At 45.7% G+C, this 14,047-nt stretch overlaps 1 protein-coding gene across 1 annotated transcript in view; it reads right to left on the bottom strand.

The window, feature by feature from the left end:
* The window catches only part of LOC149325288 (sodium-coupled monocarboxylate transporter 1-like), a 63,580-nt gene that overhangs the window by 7,936 nt on the left and 41,597 nt on the right, over window positions 1-14,047 (bottom strand). The window contains exons 7-8 of the mRNA XM_089564223.1: window positions 9,239-9,368; window positions 8,982-9,070 (exon numbers count right to left, since the gene is read on the bottom strand). Coding sequence (XP_089420349.1) covers window positions 8,982-9,070; window positions 9,239-9,368 — 219 coding nt within the window. The remainder of the gene's footprint in view (window positions 1-8,981; window positions 9,071-9,238; window positions 9,369-14,047) is intronic.

Raw genomic sequence — 14,047 nt, 5'->3', positions numbered from 1 at the left:
CAATCTTACAGAGGACTTCGGTAAGCTAGATAAAATCCTAGTAGCGATGTACGCAGATGACATCGCCGTATTGCGTAGTCGAGGATAACTGGCCTAAAGAATCATCTACAAAGAAAACCAGAAATTATAAACGAGCCTGTAGAAGTGTGGCATGGAGTTCTCAGCAAAAGTCGGAGATCATTAAGACGAGCAGACAAAAGAGAGGTGATAAGGAAAAAGGGGTAGTCAGAATTTACCCCAACATAATTCCGGAAAAACCAATAGTCAGAATCCTAGGAATGTGTAAGTTATTCAATAAAAGATACGAAGACACCATCAACCTCATAAAGAACTCAGCACATCACTGGTAGAATCACTGGTACAATCACTAACAGAACGGCGGGTATGGAGGCAAAAGAAATCCTGAGACTTCTGGAGAGTCTCATTATCAGGAAAGTTGCATACGCTTTACCCTAACATCAAATCAACAAGGCCGAGGAGGCAAAAATACAGAACTTGATTAGTTCCGTCTAAGAACAGCCGTCAGACTGCCGAACAGCACACCAACAAAATTGGTAGCAGCTTAGATCAGCTATGCCAGGATATGTGTTGCGAAAGGTGTACCGGCGTCAAGTTCTTGTGCAACAGCCGTTCAGACACGTCACACTCAAAGCCAATGAATTGTTCGTGAAGACCGCTTCAAACGCGCGCGTGGCACTGGAATTTTCAGTCAATCTCATCACGTGGTCAATTGCGCGCCGTCCCTGCACGCCCTCTTATTCTTCGGACGTAGCAATCTCGGCCCGGTCTTCCAGTAGGGCCAGGGCACGCCGCTGATTCCGCTCGACGTCCTGGCATCTGCGCTTGACAATGCGCTCTTCTTTCCGCCCCGGCGTCTCCACATCTCTCTTGGCATTGCGCCGCTCGTTCCTCTATGTCTGGACGGCTAACTGCCAGGCTACAACCTCGGGGTCCGACGACTCGAGTTTATCCAGTCTCCTACGCCACACGGCGTCGGCCTCGCTCTCCTTGGCCGCCATGACAGTGTGCTCTCTCTCGGCCAGAGGCGAGCGGCGTCGGCGCGCGGCGCCGGCAGCTCTGACGTCACTCGGCGGCTCCTCGCTGTGGGCCTTTGTCGCCTCTTGTGCGCATGCGCGAGGAATCGAGTGACATCACAGCCATAGGTGGTGCGCCGCGCCGCTCACCTCCGACCGATTTGTTGTTATCGTTGAAAACTTTTATTGTCCAACAGATAAGGCGGTGTGGTCCTTATCTGTTGGACAATAAAAGTTTTCAACAACAACAACAACTCGGTCGGAGGCGAGCGGCGCGGCGCACCAGCTGTGGCTGTGATGTCACTCGACTCCTCGCGCATGTGCACAAGTGACGACAAAGGCCCACAGTGAAACGGCGAGACTGCGGGTAATGTAGCTCTCGCTACAAAAATATCATGGCGCTTAGACTAACACCTTCCAGGTGATCACAGAAGCAGTTCGGAACCCAGAATGGAAAAGATTTAGATCCACTAAACACAGACAAAAATTGCTGAGCACGGTGTCATGCAGAACGACCCACAAATATGAAACCAACCACGAGGAAGAAACAAATGACAGCCGTAGAAAGCTACACAACACAGCACGTAACCTAAATTCATGGAGCCCATGATAAACAAGGGAATAACGGACAGAGCTGAATACCATGAGAGAAGGTCCAGATTCGACAATTTGGCAAGATTCACAGATGCAACCACAAATATATTTAGAACATCCACAGCAGTATGCGTTGCCAGAAACAGTAAAAAAATTCAGGGGGCACTTTGTTGACTTAAAGTGCGGTGATGCGAAAGCCTTAAGCGTAGTGTTCCTGCTTGTGTCACTGATGTGTGATTAAGATATTAAGCTTCGCCTCTAAGAATGGAACGCGACAGCGTCTTGCAACGCTGCCAGGAAGTCCACAGAACGCCATCGCCCATTCGGCTCTACACCTTGCTCGACGGTAGAATGGTTTTTGAGGAAAGGAAACGTATCGCTCTCGCATATCTCGGTGGAAACCTGAACCTCGCCATAAGAGAAGAGAGGAAGATGGGAATGAACGATGACGCCGTATTAGCTATACGCGCCTTTGTTCATTCCAAACCATCGAGCTGGCATGGCGGAGTGGTTAGCGTGCTCGTCTCGCACTCTGGATACCCTGATTAGATTGCCAACTCGACCAGTTTCCTACTCGGTTTTATTTCTTTACGTGGTCGGGATAGAAATGTTCATTAGACTAATTGGTCTTTACTATTGTTCTAGTGCCATCCATCATTTCCTGTCCCTCACCTGTCAAGTGATGGAACTCTAGAATGTTCCACACAATGTAAAAGAAACGCCTAGAAACATCTGACTATTAATGATGGTTAATAATATTTAAGCATGACGTATATTTCGTGATACTGGTTAATATATGGTTAGTGATAGTCAACGAGACCTTCACGAGTACACTGATTAGTTAGTATTAATTAAGGTACAGGCGCAGTACACCGTCCCACATGCCACTTCTTAACTACTACTAATTACCAATTAGTCATTTAGTCATTAAGGACAATGACATAATCATTAAATCCCTTTATATCATGTTCCAATGTCTTTCGATTGCACCCGATTAAGTATCGATTGGCTATTGATTGTCATATGCCCATATAAGGCATCCATCCGAAACGCGGACACGTTTGCTAACACATCTTGGTCAGGACAGTATGAGGCGTTAAAGGTGCACTGAAGAGGATTCTGAACTTGTCTTTTTGCCGCGGGAACTCGATCTACACGTTCCTAGCATTCTTAGAAACTGCAACTTATTGCCCTGTATGGCCGATTTCTCTAATTAAATCGAATTAACGTCCGGCTCCCGCCCTTTTTTTGAATTCTGCCTCGTACGATGGGCGGAGTCGACCAACGCGTGAAGTTCCTTTCAGCCAGCTCCGTGGAGGCTTTGCTTTCGCTTTATTTTGTTTTTTAGGTTTCCATGAATAAATAGTTTCATTCGCAGATAATATAGCCGCAAAATAAGCCCGCAGAAATAAAAATACGCGCGGACTATTTGCTACTACGGACTACTACGTATTACTCCGCCGATGGCAGAGAGGCAAGCCGCCACGAGACTGGGTGAAGGGCACTCCACGCGTTGGTCGACTCCGCCCACCATACGAGGCAGAATTCAAAAAAAAGGGCGGGAGCCGGCCGTTAATTCGATTTAATTTGGGAAATCGGCCATACAGTCGCAGTTTCTAAGAATGCTAGGAACGTGTAGATCGAGTTCCCGCGGCAAAAAGACAAGTTCAGATTCCTCTTCAGTGCACCTTTAACTCTCGCTACCGCGCCATAGGCCATCGTTTGCATATGATCGATTCAAATCGCCCGCGCAAAAAAGCTCATTTTTGGAGCGTCGTGGACGTGCTACGCCATCTAGTTAGCGAGCTCAATAACTGCTCTTTCGATTGCAGCCTTGGTTTCAGTGTTTTGACATGAGGGGGCGCCGTGAAAAATAAAACTTTGAACGGCCGCAGCCAACGTTTTTAGATCCCTTTCAGTTTGAAAGCTGCGGTGCGCGGATTGTCGCCTTTCCGTTTCCTGCCGCGCGGTGGCGCTCACCACGCTGTTTGCCCGACCAGCGTGGCCCTTCGCGTCTACGCCATCGTCGTCGCCGCCTGATTTGGAGCAGCCAGCAGATATCAGCACGGAAGATATCAGCTCGCCTGTGCCAGTTGTTGGCAGTGACGCTTATCTTACAGTATACAAAAGCTTCAAGCAAGGGTGCTTAAAGCATCCCACCAAAAAGATGCTAGAGTTTACCAACATTGTAAACAAAGCAATCTCGATTTCTTTGAAAGAAGGTCCCGTTTTTGGGGACGTTTTTTGAGAGGTGTAGACGAGCTGGAATTGCAAAACATTGCTCGGCTTGGATGTGCAGAGCATATGGCCACTTTTACGTGCCAAGTGCTTCATTTTGTCATAGTGACACGCATGCACTTCTATGCGAGAGACGTGAACCGTCGGCTGGAGAACAGAGAAAAGGTTGTCATTGCAAATAAAAAAGCTCGCCTTCTGTAGCCATTCCCTCCGTGCTTGATGTCATGTTCGTCGACCAAGCGACGCCAGGCCGCTCCATTAACACTTCCGACTTAGTGTGTCTGCATTTAATGCTTGTCTGTGTTCAACGAAATTAACATTCTAAAAATGAAAGTGCAGGACGCTGCTTTCGTCTGTGCGATCATTGCAAATAAAAAGCTCTTCTATAGGTTATTCGCTCCCTGCATCCAGCTAAGTGTGTCTGCATTTTTACTAGTGTTCACTGAAATTGGCATTCTAAAGAATGTGCCAAATGCTGCTCGTTTGTGCGGTGCTTCGTTGATAATATAGCGCGGAATTTCGTGATTGATCTAGAAGCGGAACATCGCTAGTTTTAACCTTTCATTAATGTTTCGTGCATTCTCCCGAAGAAATATTGATAGCTTTACTCCAACACACGCATATCATCAGCGCTAAACATCGCAAACGCGATGCGATAAAGCGCAATGTAAACGATTGTTTTTTTGCGAACTGGCATCAGTCTGCTCTTTATCTGAGCCTTACTAGCCAGGCGAAACATTTCTTTAACCATGAGACTGAAGTTTCAATGTGACAGCTCTAAAAGTACAGCAAATTTGAGTTCGACGTGTTCGTTCCCAATGTTATCGCGGATGACAACGGGCTGTCACAGCAACTGGCAAGCGCAAGCGCTCCGGCGGTTCCGGGCCGACAGCGACAGCAGCGCCGCGTGGTGAGTGGAAGCGGACGGGGGCCGCTTTCTCGGGCGCTGCCCGGGGGAGCTTGCAAACTGAAAGGGATCTAAAAACGTTGGCCGCAGCAGCGTCAGCCGGAGAAAATGGCGTCCGCGTCGCCGCGCGCTCCTCGAAAGCATAGAGTTTCCTTCCTTCAAGAGTTAATATAACCAACTCTAGAGGGAAAGCTGCCCATTGAGCCCATGCATTCCAGTGGGCAACGCATGAACGCAGCCATCACACAACGGTTTGAGTGTGTTGCCAGCTGTTTTGTCACTTTCTAAATCTGGGCAAAGAACGGAGTTGGAACCTGGCAACGTAGTCCGTGGAAAGATGGCGGTATGCAGAGTAGCTCTCGACTGCTCTAAACAGCTTTAAACAACGGCAAAATCGTCGCGTTTGGATCGTTTTCAATGGTACGCAGTGTCGCATGCCGACTGTAATTTCATATAGGTGGCTTGTGACTTCTGAATTGTTATTTGAAGGTGTACCGCGATTGTGACGCGCTGGAGTGTATTTCGTCTCTAGAGCGCACGGGATTTTGCATGTCGTCTGTTGTCGAGTGCAAATACACGTCGGAAATTTGCTTTGGCCCCAAAAGGGCGAACACAATTCGCAAATGAAACGAATGCCCAAGGTAAATGGAGCCACTGCTCTGCCTGGTTTGTTTTGAATGTTCAGCGTTTTGTTATATTAAATGTCGAAGGTTTGTTAGAGTACCGCGGGCCTCTCGCGTTTTTTTTATCTTTCTCCTTCGCCGAGGAAGACGGTGCGGTGCCTTTTCTGGCGCGAGACGAGCTCATAATGGGATTTTTCGTACGCAGCAACGCTCAGAGCTTCATCACGAACGAGTGAAACAAGGTGGAGGCAGAAATGCATGAAACGCCATGTACTGCTCGAGAAACCTTCGTTTCATGTCCAGCATTGTGCGCATTAAATTGTGGGTGCTTGGTTGTTGTGGTGGGTTTTTGTTATTATTTTTGTGTTGTTTTTTTTAGGTTTATGACTGCTTTTGCTTCTAATGTGTGACACTGCTTTTTTGCTGAGATATTTTTTATTCCTCTGTTTGGTTTCAAAACCCATTTATGAGAAGCTAGTGCCGCAAGTACTTTATACGCACGGGATAAGAAGGGTCCTGCGATTACATGTATGCTGTCTTGTTTTCATGCCGATTTCCTGCCACTGGCTGTGTTCGAAGCAATAATGCGCTGTCAGATGCTTGAGCTGAGGATCATAAGTGTGCCTCTTTTCCGTAAAATAAACAGTTGGTAGACTGCGCATATCCTTCTTCTGCCGTTGTCGTTGCGCGGCCGTTCATTTCAACAGTGTTACCTTAATTACTGCATGCATTAGGGATGAAAATCGTAATAAAACGCATTTAAGCAAGAACACCTGCATCCTTTATAAGTATCGCCAATGTGTTCTCTGTCAAGCAGATTGAGGCAATGGCGTTAAGAAAGCCGAATGCCGTGAAAAAGTAAACGGCTGCAAGGTTCATTCGCTTGGTGTCATACGCCTTTAAAGAGAGTTCCAAGAGCGGTAGATTTTCATTCACACGCTTTACAGTACACAGCTGTGAAATGTGCATATGTATCTCTTCCCACGTTTACTCACAAATGATGCAAAGTGCCCGATCCTTTTGGAGCTTTTGCCATGCATCAACCCACAAAGGTGGCATCGCTGTGAACGAGAGCGCGAGTGACTCCTTGTCGTATGCAGCTCCTTGAATTAAGTGCCTTGAAATCAGGTTCGAAAGCAGAAGTTTAAAACGGAAAATCCGAGAGCGTTTATTCAGTTCACTCGTGAACATGTTCGGAATCGTCCGATATTAAAAGAAATGACCACAATCAGTATGCTAAATATTACAAAATGTGTTTAAAACATTTAAAATGCGCGTAAAAGTGACATATAATTATTATCTCTGCCGCAGTTTTCCGAATTCAAACTCAAACTTCACCCATCCTTGACTTTGCGAGAAAAAACTGTGCTGGCCACAATAGTGTGTTGTAAAATGGCGTTCAAGATGGCGACTTACATGCGTGGACCGCTTTGCGAGCTCAGCTTTACCCCCCTGCTCGAAAGCGAAAGCTGATACCGAGGACGTCGGCCGGTTTCGGTTTCGTTTTTTGTTACCAAAGTAGCGGTTATTAGTCGGGCAACAATGTACAAACGTCGGATTTCGGTTTCGACAGCGAGACTTCGCCTCGGGAGCCTGGAACGTCAGCGCGTACTTGCATGTAAGTTCTGTTTTCGTTCGCTGTGTGTTTTCTGCGGTGCATACGGTTTGTAATTGACGACAGTGGTTTATTTTTGTGCTTCAGGGTCTTGACAGCGTATGGTGAAGACAGTTTGCCAAATTCTCAAGGTCGGGTCGCGTTTTTCAACCAAGACGACAGCTAGGTGGCCATATCGGCACATCGCTGCGGAGCGGCGCTCGGAGATTCGCTCGACTTCTCGACTTTTTTTTGATGCTCTTCACGGCGGAAATGATGAAGACCGTGTGGAGAAACACTAATAAGTATGCATGGATGAAGATTTTCAGCAAATTCGGCGCGACGGCTCATGGGAAGACGTGAATCTGTTGGATATTCTGATGTTCATTGGTATCATATACATTGAAACTGTTGACCTGCCACGACTGTATCTCTACTGAAATACCAGAATAATCTATTCTGGCCCTCTACCATCAAAAATCATTTCTCAAAATTCGTTTCTCGCTTGTTTTGTTTGTTTGTTTTTTGCACGTGAATGACCCGGATGATTCAGTGGTGGCAGCTTCTATTGGCAAGACTTGGAAAGTGTCCTGGCTTTTGAACCACATTGATAAAATTTATTTCATCGATCCTGATGTTTTAGAGCTTGCCTAAAATGCCAAATTTTATCAGCTGGCTTTCAGGGAGCAGCTCATTCCAGAAATCTTCGGGTATAATGAGGGAAAAGAAGTCCACGCCCCCAATCCTCCCATAGAATCCATTCAACACCAACCGAAAAGATTGAAAAAAAGAAGAAACTGGAAGCTCGGCTATCAGAGAACAAGGGAGGAACAAAGATAAAACCTTATGTGAAGCACTTGTCAGTCTACCTCTGCTTCACATCTTCACCCCTGATTGCTCTTCACAGTGGCACCACAGTCATGACCCCTGACTTGACAAGCCATGGAAAGTGCAGTAAATTTTTCTCAAAGCTGAAACTGTGAATAATGACAGCTACAAACATGTGCAACAGTTTGTACATTCCAGTTTTCCTCTAATCAAGTTCGGGCTTAGTGCAGCCGGTAATTTTTGTTTTTACTATATACTTTTTTTGTGTTTTTAGCAAATTTCACAAATAAATGTTCATTTACTTTTGCACACACAACTCTGCTGTTTATTTCATTCAGAAGTGTAACTAATAAGCTACAATTTCATGCATTGCAATATGTGCTGGGTGTATTAGTTCTTGTGAAAAAAATTTTTCTTTCAGTACACTCCAAATTGTGTATTTTTCCGCGGTAGCGAAAGAGTTAAAGGCTTTCGGCTTAATAAGCGACTAACACTCGCAAAAAGCGGAACCCGGCAGTTAGAGAAAGTGGCAATGGCCATGACGATCAGAGCGAGCCACAAAATCAAAACCTTGTTCGGTATGTGCAGGTTGGGGTACGTGTTTGTTCGTAATATTCTTCATGTGATTGCTGTGGTCATGTCCACGCTTTTTTCTGAGGGAGAGTGGGTTCTCCTGCACCCTATTTATTTGTTATTTTAGGTTAAGTCATATGAAGGGGGGTCAGGTCTTCCGCATGCGGGGCGTGGACCTCTTAGGAGGAAAGTACTCGGGTGGCCTCACCCGCGTGCAGATTGCTCCTGATCTCATATTGCCAGAGTACCGACATCCCATCCAAAAAAAAACATGTCACTAGAACGACGACAAAGCCACCGACCTCATATAACAAGGACCTACCACAAACGATATTCCCAGACCCCAAACCGAAATCGCCATGTGAGAATATGCTGGCCAGAAATGGCCATGCCACCCAGGCCTATCTAGCAGACAGAGCAGAGCGGCTGGCAATCTCCAGAGTTGCCCTGCAATTTCCGGTAGCCTTCAGTGCGACGTCCCTCGTTGCCTGAGTCGCTTTGGGACGCTAAACCCTCATAAACCATAAACCAAAAAATACTAGTCTGCTTATTACATGAAAGTTAGGTAATGAAATAAAGTCAGTGATCACCTTGTTGCAGCGGTCACTACCGCAGACAGGAAGAGACCAGTGAACCCTGGGAATTCCGTCAGGTACTTCTTGACATAAAAGGGCAGAATCTGTCGAAAGGAAGAGGAATACTTAGCATCCGGTGGGAAACTCGCCTCGTTCAGACAGGGCTGCGCAACTTCTGCTTTACCGGTCAGGTAGGGAAACAAAGGCACTAATGAAAATATCAGCGAGTATGTTTTTTGCCACGGTAATGGAAAGTTTATAGACAAACTTGCCTGATCGCGGCTAATGATGGCACCGGCTAGCTTGGGGTCGCAGCCTCGAAACCACAGTACCAGAGCGAAGACCATGGCTAGTTCAACAGCATAGACAGCAAGTAGAAGCAAGGATCCCGTCAAAATGGTCCTGCGAATAATTATCAGAAAACAATTTTCAGGCACTTAAAGCGGCAGTTATAGCACGTGTAATTAATCCGTTCACGCTCTTTCACTCCGCTTCCCTGCAGTTAGGAAGACGCTGCAATTAGTTTTGGTGCTATTGCTAAATCACGCAGTCACTCGGAAGCCACGGATCATGCGCTACTCTTGATTTACGCACTGAAAGACGAAGTTTTACAAAGCTTTTGCTCCCTAACTTTGTGACCACCACTTGAACAGTGAGGTAACTGGAATTCCAAAGTTGGCACGCAGTTGTACCACGGTTTAACTTTCGTTCAATATGGTTTGCTCATTCTTCCAAAGAGATTTTGGGTATCGGGGGAACGTTCGAAGTGCTGTGTTATTCAGGAGGTGCGTATATCTGCAATTCATTTGTTTTATTTCAGTGTCATCTGATAAAAGCGGCTAGAGGTCCGAGTTATAATTTTTATGCTCGCAAAAGCCCAAGACCGGCCTAAACTTGAAATACACTTGAAAAAAATTGCCACAAACAAAACAAAATGAAGGGCAGAAGAAACAAAGATGCGCGCAGGCTGCAATCGAACTGAAGAAAAACCCAAAGAAAAACAATATGCTTTTCTTTAAATACATACTGACAATAAGTGAGCGTGTCTGTTTCTTTTTTAGGAATAATGCATTCACTCCTTTCTGCTTACAATGTTACTTTAGACCGTGCTACGGCGCTTAAAGAAGACAGAGCTTGGACGTTACACGCAGATTGTCCCTTGACGCATTTCAGGAAAAAAAACTTCATTTGCAGTGAATTCGAGACGTTTTTAGAGCGACTTTTCAAATGACAAAATGTAACGAAACGCGGGCAGGAGCAATTTATTCATTCAAAGCATCCTTGCAAAAGAACACTTCTGGTTAGCTGAATATGAAAGGCCTGTTTTCAATAAGCCTGCAAGTGCAATTTCAGAGTCAAACTAGCTACCACCTCAAATCGGCACTCAAATCACTTAGTTGTGTACGAATCATCTATTACGCGAGTTATGCAGAGTTTGGATGTGAGAAAATTTTGTAGCGCGGGAGCGGTGTGCAGCAAAAAAAATGAAGTGAAATCTTTGAGCTGGTCCTCTATTATGAGCACATCGATTAGGTTTTCAATACTCGTATATCTGCACTGCTGCCGTTCAGGGAACGCACTTTTTTTCGAGTGAATAACAGCGAAACTTATAAGAATGGCGATAGTTTTCTGCGAGGTGTACAAGTAAAGGAAATGTTTCTATTGGGCACTCAATTGCCCCCATGCCCAACGATCTCATTTAGAACCCGCTACAATAACTTGCTTGAATATCTCACACCATCAGAGCTACGACAAAGGAAACTAGGAGCAGCCCAAGGGACTAAGAACGCAGAGAGTCGGGCACCACAAGAGCTAGATATCAACAACTAACTTTATTTACCACGACAAAAACCCTGAAAAATGCCAGGTTAAGGGAAACACACTGCCTCCAAGAAAACAACTAAGAGACAAGAAGCCGACAACCTGAGCAAAAAAACAGAGCTAGGAAGATGCGGCACAAAATGTTTGGCAATTTTGTTTTCTCCTTCACCTCTTACTAATTCTCCCCGCTATCTAACAAGCGCACAGCGCATAGACCCTTTTAGATAGTCTACTTGCTGAGAACCGGATCACTGACGCAGTTAATTTTTTTCTTCGAAGTTACAGAATTATTAGAATAGTGTCCATAATGCGTGCTAAACCTGCCTAATACACATGTCTGGTTGAAACATGACTAGCAGGCTGGCTTTAAAAACGTATCAGTTTGAAGAGTGGTTTGTAGACTGGCTCGCTGCCAGCCAGTCTGCAGGCCAATTTTCAACGTGACACGTTTTTAAAGCCAGCGTGCTAGGCATGTTTCAACCAGACACGAGCATTACGCAGGTTTACCACGCACGTAAGAAGGAATCATTAGAACGATTCTGTTTTTGTAACCGAAAAACATTATTGTGTCGGAGATCTGGGGGACTGTAGTGTTTTTTTCTTGTTACTCCCCCGGTACAAGCGCGACCAAAAATGCGTACAGTGCAGCGCAGGTGCAGTGCTGTTCGCATCTATTTTCATCGCTAGAATACTTGCAACGCCTACCGTGGTCAGCCAAATTGCCTCCGCCATTCAAGGCGTCAACTTGTGTGCAATTCTCTCGCTAGAGCCGTCGCAGCTTCGACCAATAGAATCCTCAGTAAGACATGTTGACGGGCTAGTTGGTTTTTCATCTTGAAACTTGAAAAAAAAACCACATACGCGCAAATTATTTCACGACACAAAAAGAGACGAGGAGGCAACGGACAGGTGCCTGTCCGTTGTCTCCTCGTCTCTTTTTGTGTCGTGAAATAATTTGCGCCTAGGTGGGTTTTTTCCCAAGTTTCAAAATAGAATCCTGAAATAGGGACTCTAACCACTGGTTTCATACTGAGTTTCATCACTACGCATTTTAAAAGCAACAACAGTTCTATCAAGCAGTCATTACTAGAGCGTCAAATCTGGACAATATACTACGTTTCACAGGAAAAAGCAATGAAACGTTGCCTTACAGGCGTTTTTTGCTAGATGGCCTCCGCTTCGGGTCATTCCCTAGGCGTCACACGCGTGGTAACTTGACCGAGTCTGATAATGTGGTAAAGGGGAGACGGGCGGAGGGTTGCTGAAAGGCATGCTCAATGGCAGTAAGCTCTGGAAGAAGCCCAGAATTGTGTTTGGAGTAGAAGCAACGTCGATGTTATGTGAGTGCTTACGAACTGTGTCACGATGACAGAAGCTATGGCACCGATAGAAGGGAAATGAGAATCATCTACGTGATAGTATCGCCAGGAAATGTGTTTTCATGCTGGGCTAGGGCCTGACGACGGCCAGCATGCAGGCCTGGGTCAGTGGGCGTGAAGCGGAACGGAGAGACGTAACGAAAATACAATGGGTTGAATGCCAGTCGTTGTAGAAGCAAGGCTTTGAGCAGAACAAGCCACCACTATGACGCACCCAGTGAAGCCGGTGGAGTTCGCGAAGAGGAGTGAAGAACCCTGTGGCATAAAATTTGTGTGCGTGCTTGCGCAAATAGCCGTGGAGCTACCTTGTACACTTTATCGAAGACAGACTATGTACGTTGCTTCTGTGTTTCAATAACAGCCCAGTAAGAGAATGAATATAGAATATTGTTAAGGGCAAAAACTCTCACCAACCGGCTTGACTCTGCGTTCATTCACCCTACTGTGTCCATGAACACGTCGGTGTGTCAGATTTGTAACCGGACGCAAGAAGCCTAGACTTCTTTTTAGAAGCATGCTCAAATGATCTTATCAAAACTACTGAAGGGGCAAGGTGTCTTTATAAGTATTGTTCACAAGTTGGCAACTGCGTCACTCAAAGAGGAGCGCAAGCTATGAAACGAGTTGTTAACGTTGTTTGTGCGCGGCCCGGTCGTGTGCTCCGTTGTTTTTTACCAAGTGTACATACAGCTCTGCTGACGCTATTTGTGCCACTGCTTTGCTCGTAAATGAAGGCAAGGGGTCAAAAGGCGTTAAAACGACATGATGATGCTAAGAAGACATTTGCGGCGATGAAAAGCGCGTTTGAAGAAGCGTGGGAACCTTCTACTTCTCCTTGATGGACCTCTAGCTATATCTGCTCATGTGGCTGACAAAAATAAGGGAGCACCCGAGAGGGGATAGCTTAGGTTGTCACTACCATTTCCTCTGCAGCTACAAGATAAATATTTCAATAGCCCGTCGCGCCTTAAACGTCCAAGCATTTGGACCCACTTTTGCTTCAGCAAAACCCATATGGCGTCTGAACAGCGCCAGTGGCTTCAACTGTTGTGGAAATTGGGAGAACTTTGTTATCGCAATTAGAGCCAGCCGCACTGGTGCCTTACTAAATTTGAACATATGACCACCACTTGGAACGAGGCTTTGCTTCTAGCGCACTTTCCTCAATGCTGGCCTTTCCCTGTCCAATTATGGTTGTCTCTGCTGCGCTGTTATAAGCGGGTAGCACACTCAAAGTGCCTCTGTGCTATGTGCTGCAAAGAAGAACCTCTCTCGTGCCTAGGAATAGGCTACAGTGCAAAAAGAAAAAACTGCATAATTTTTAGTACGAGTTTCCGCCAAAAACCTGTGCTCCGTGGGGACATATTGTGCATCACCTACCCGTTTTTCGGCGAAAAAAATTGTGGTGCCGATATTAAAGACGCCGTCTACTGCTGGCGCCCCAATGATTGGGTAGCGGGCGATAAATTATTCAGATATGCGTACCCTTTTGAGTTTCAGGCTTTCTTTTGAACTAATGTGAGAAATCGGGATTTCTTTTGAACTTGTACGAGAAATGATAACTAATATATTGCATACTACTAGGCACTCGGCTTCAGTTTTCTTCTCGGCGCCCCGACAGAGTTAGTGTCCTTCAACCTCGTCCAAAGCTTCACCGTCTAAGATGGTATTTGCATGTTTCAAAAACACATGTTCTGCAACATGCGCAACAAATGTCTCATTCATAACATTGCTCCCAAAACGAATGGTAAGCTAACATGTTTTCTCACAACGACCACGCACCTTATCCATCTGCAGGTTGTATTTGGAACTTTGCGTTCTAAATGGCATCAATGCATGCTCTGGTTTTACTCTACATGAAAACAAGCAACGAAGTTTCAA

The sequence above is a fragment of the Amblyomma mixtum genome, chromosome 10 (genome assembly GCF_055824585.1).
Source record: "Amblyomma mixtum isolate Tamu chromosome 10, ASM5582458v1, whole genome shotgun sequence".
Classification (NCBI taxonomy): Eukaryota; Metazoa; Arthropoda; class Arachnida; order Ixodida; family Ixodidae; genus Amblyomma; species Amblyomma mixtum.
Note: the sequence above shows the minus strand (reverse complement) of the source record. Positions and strands in the feature narration are given on the sequence as shown.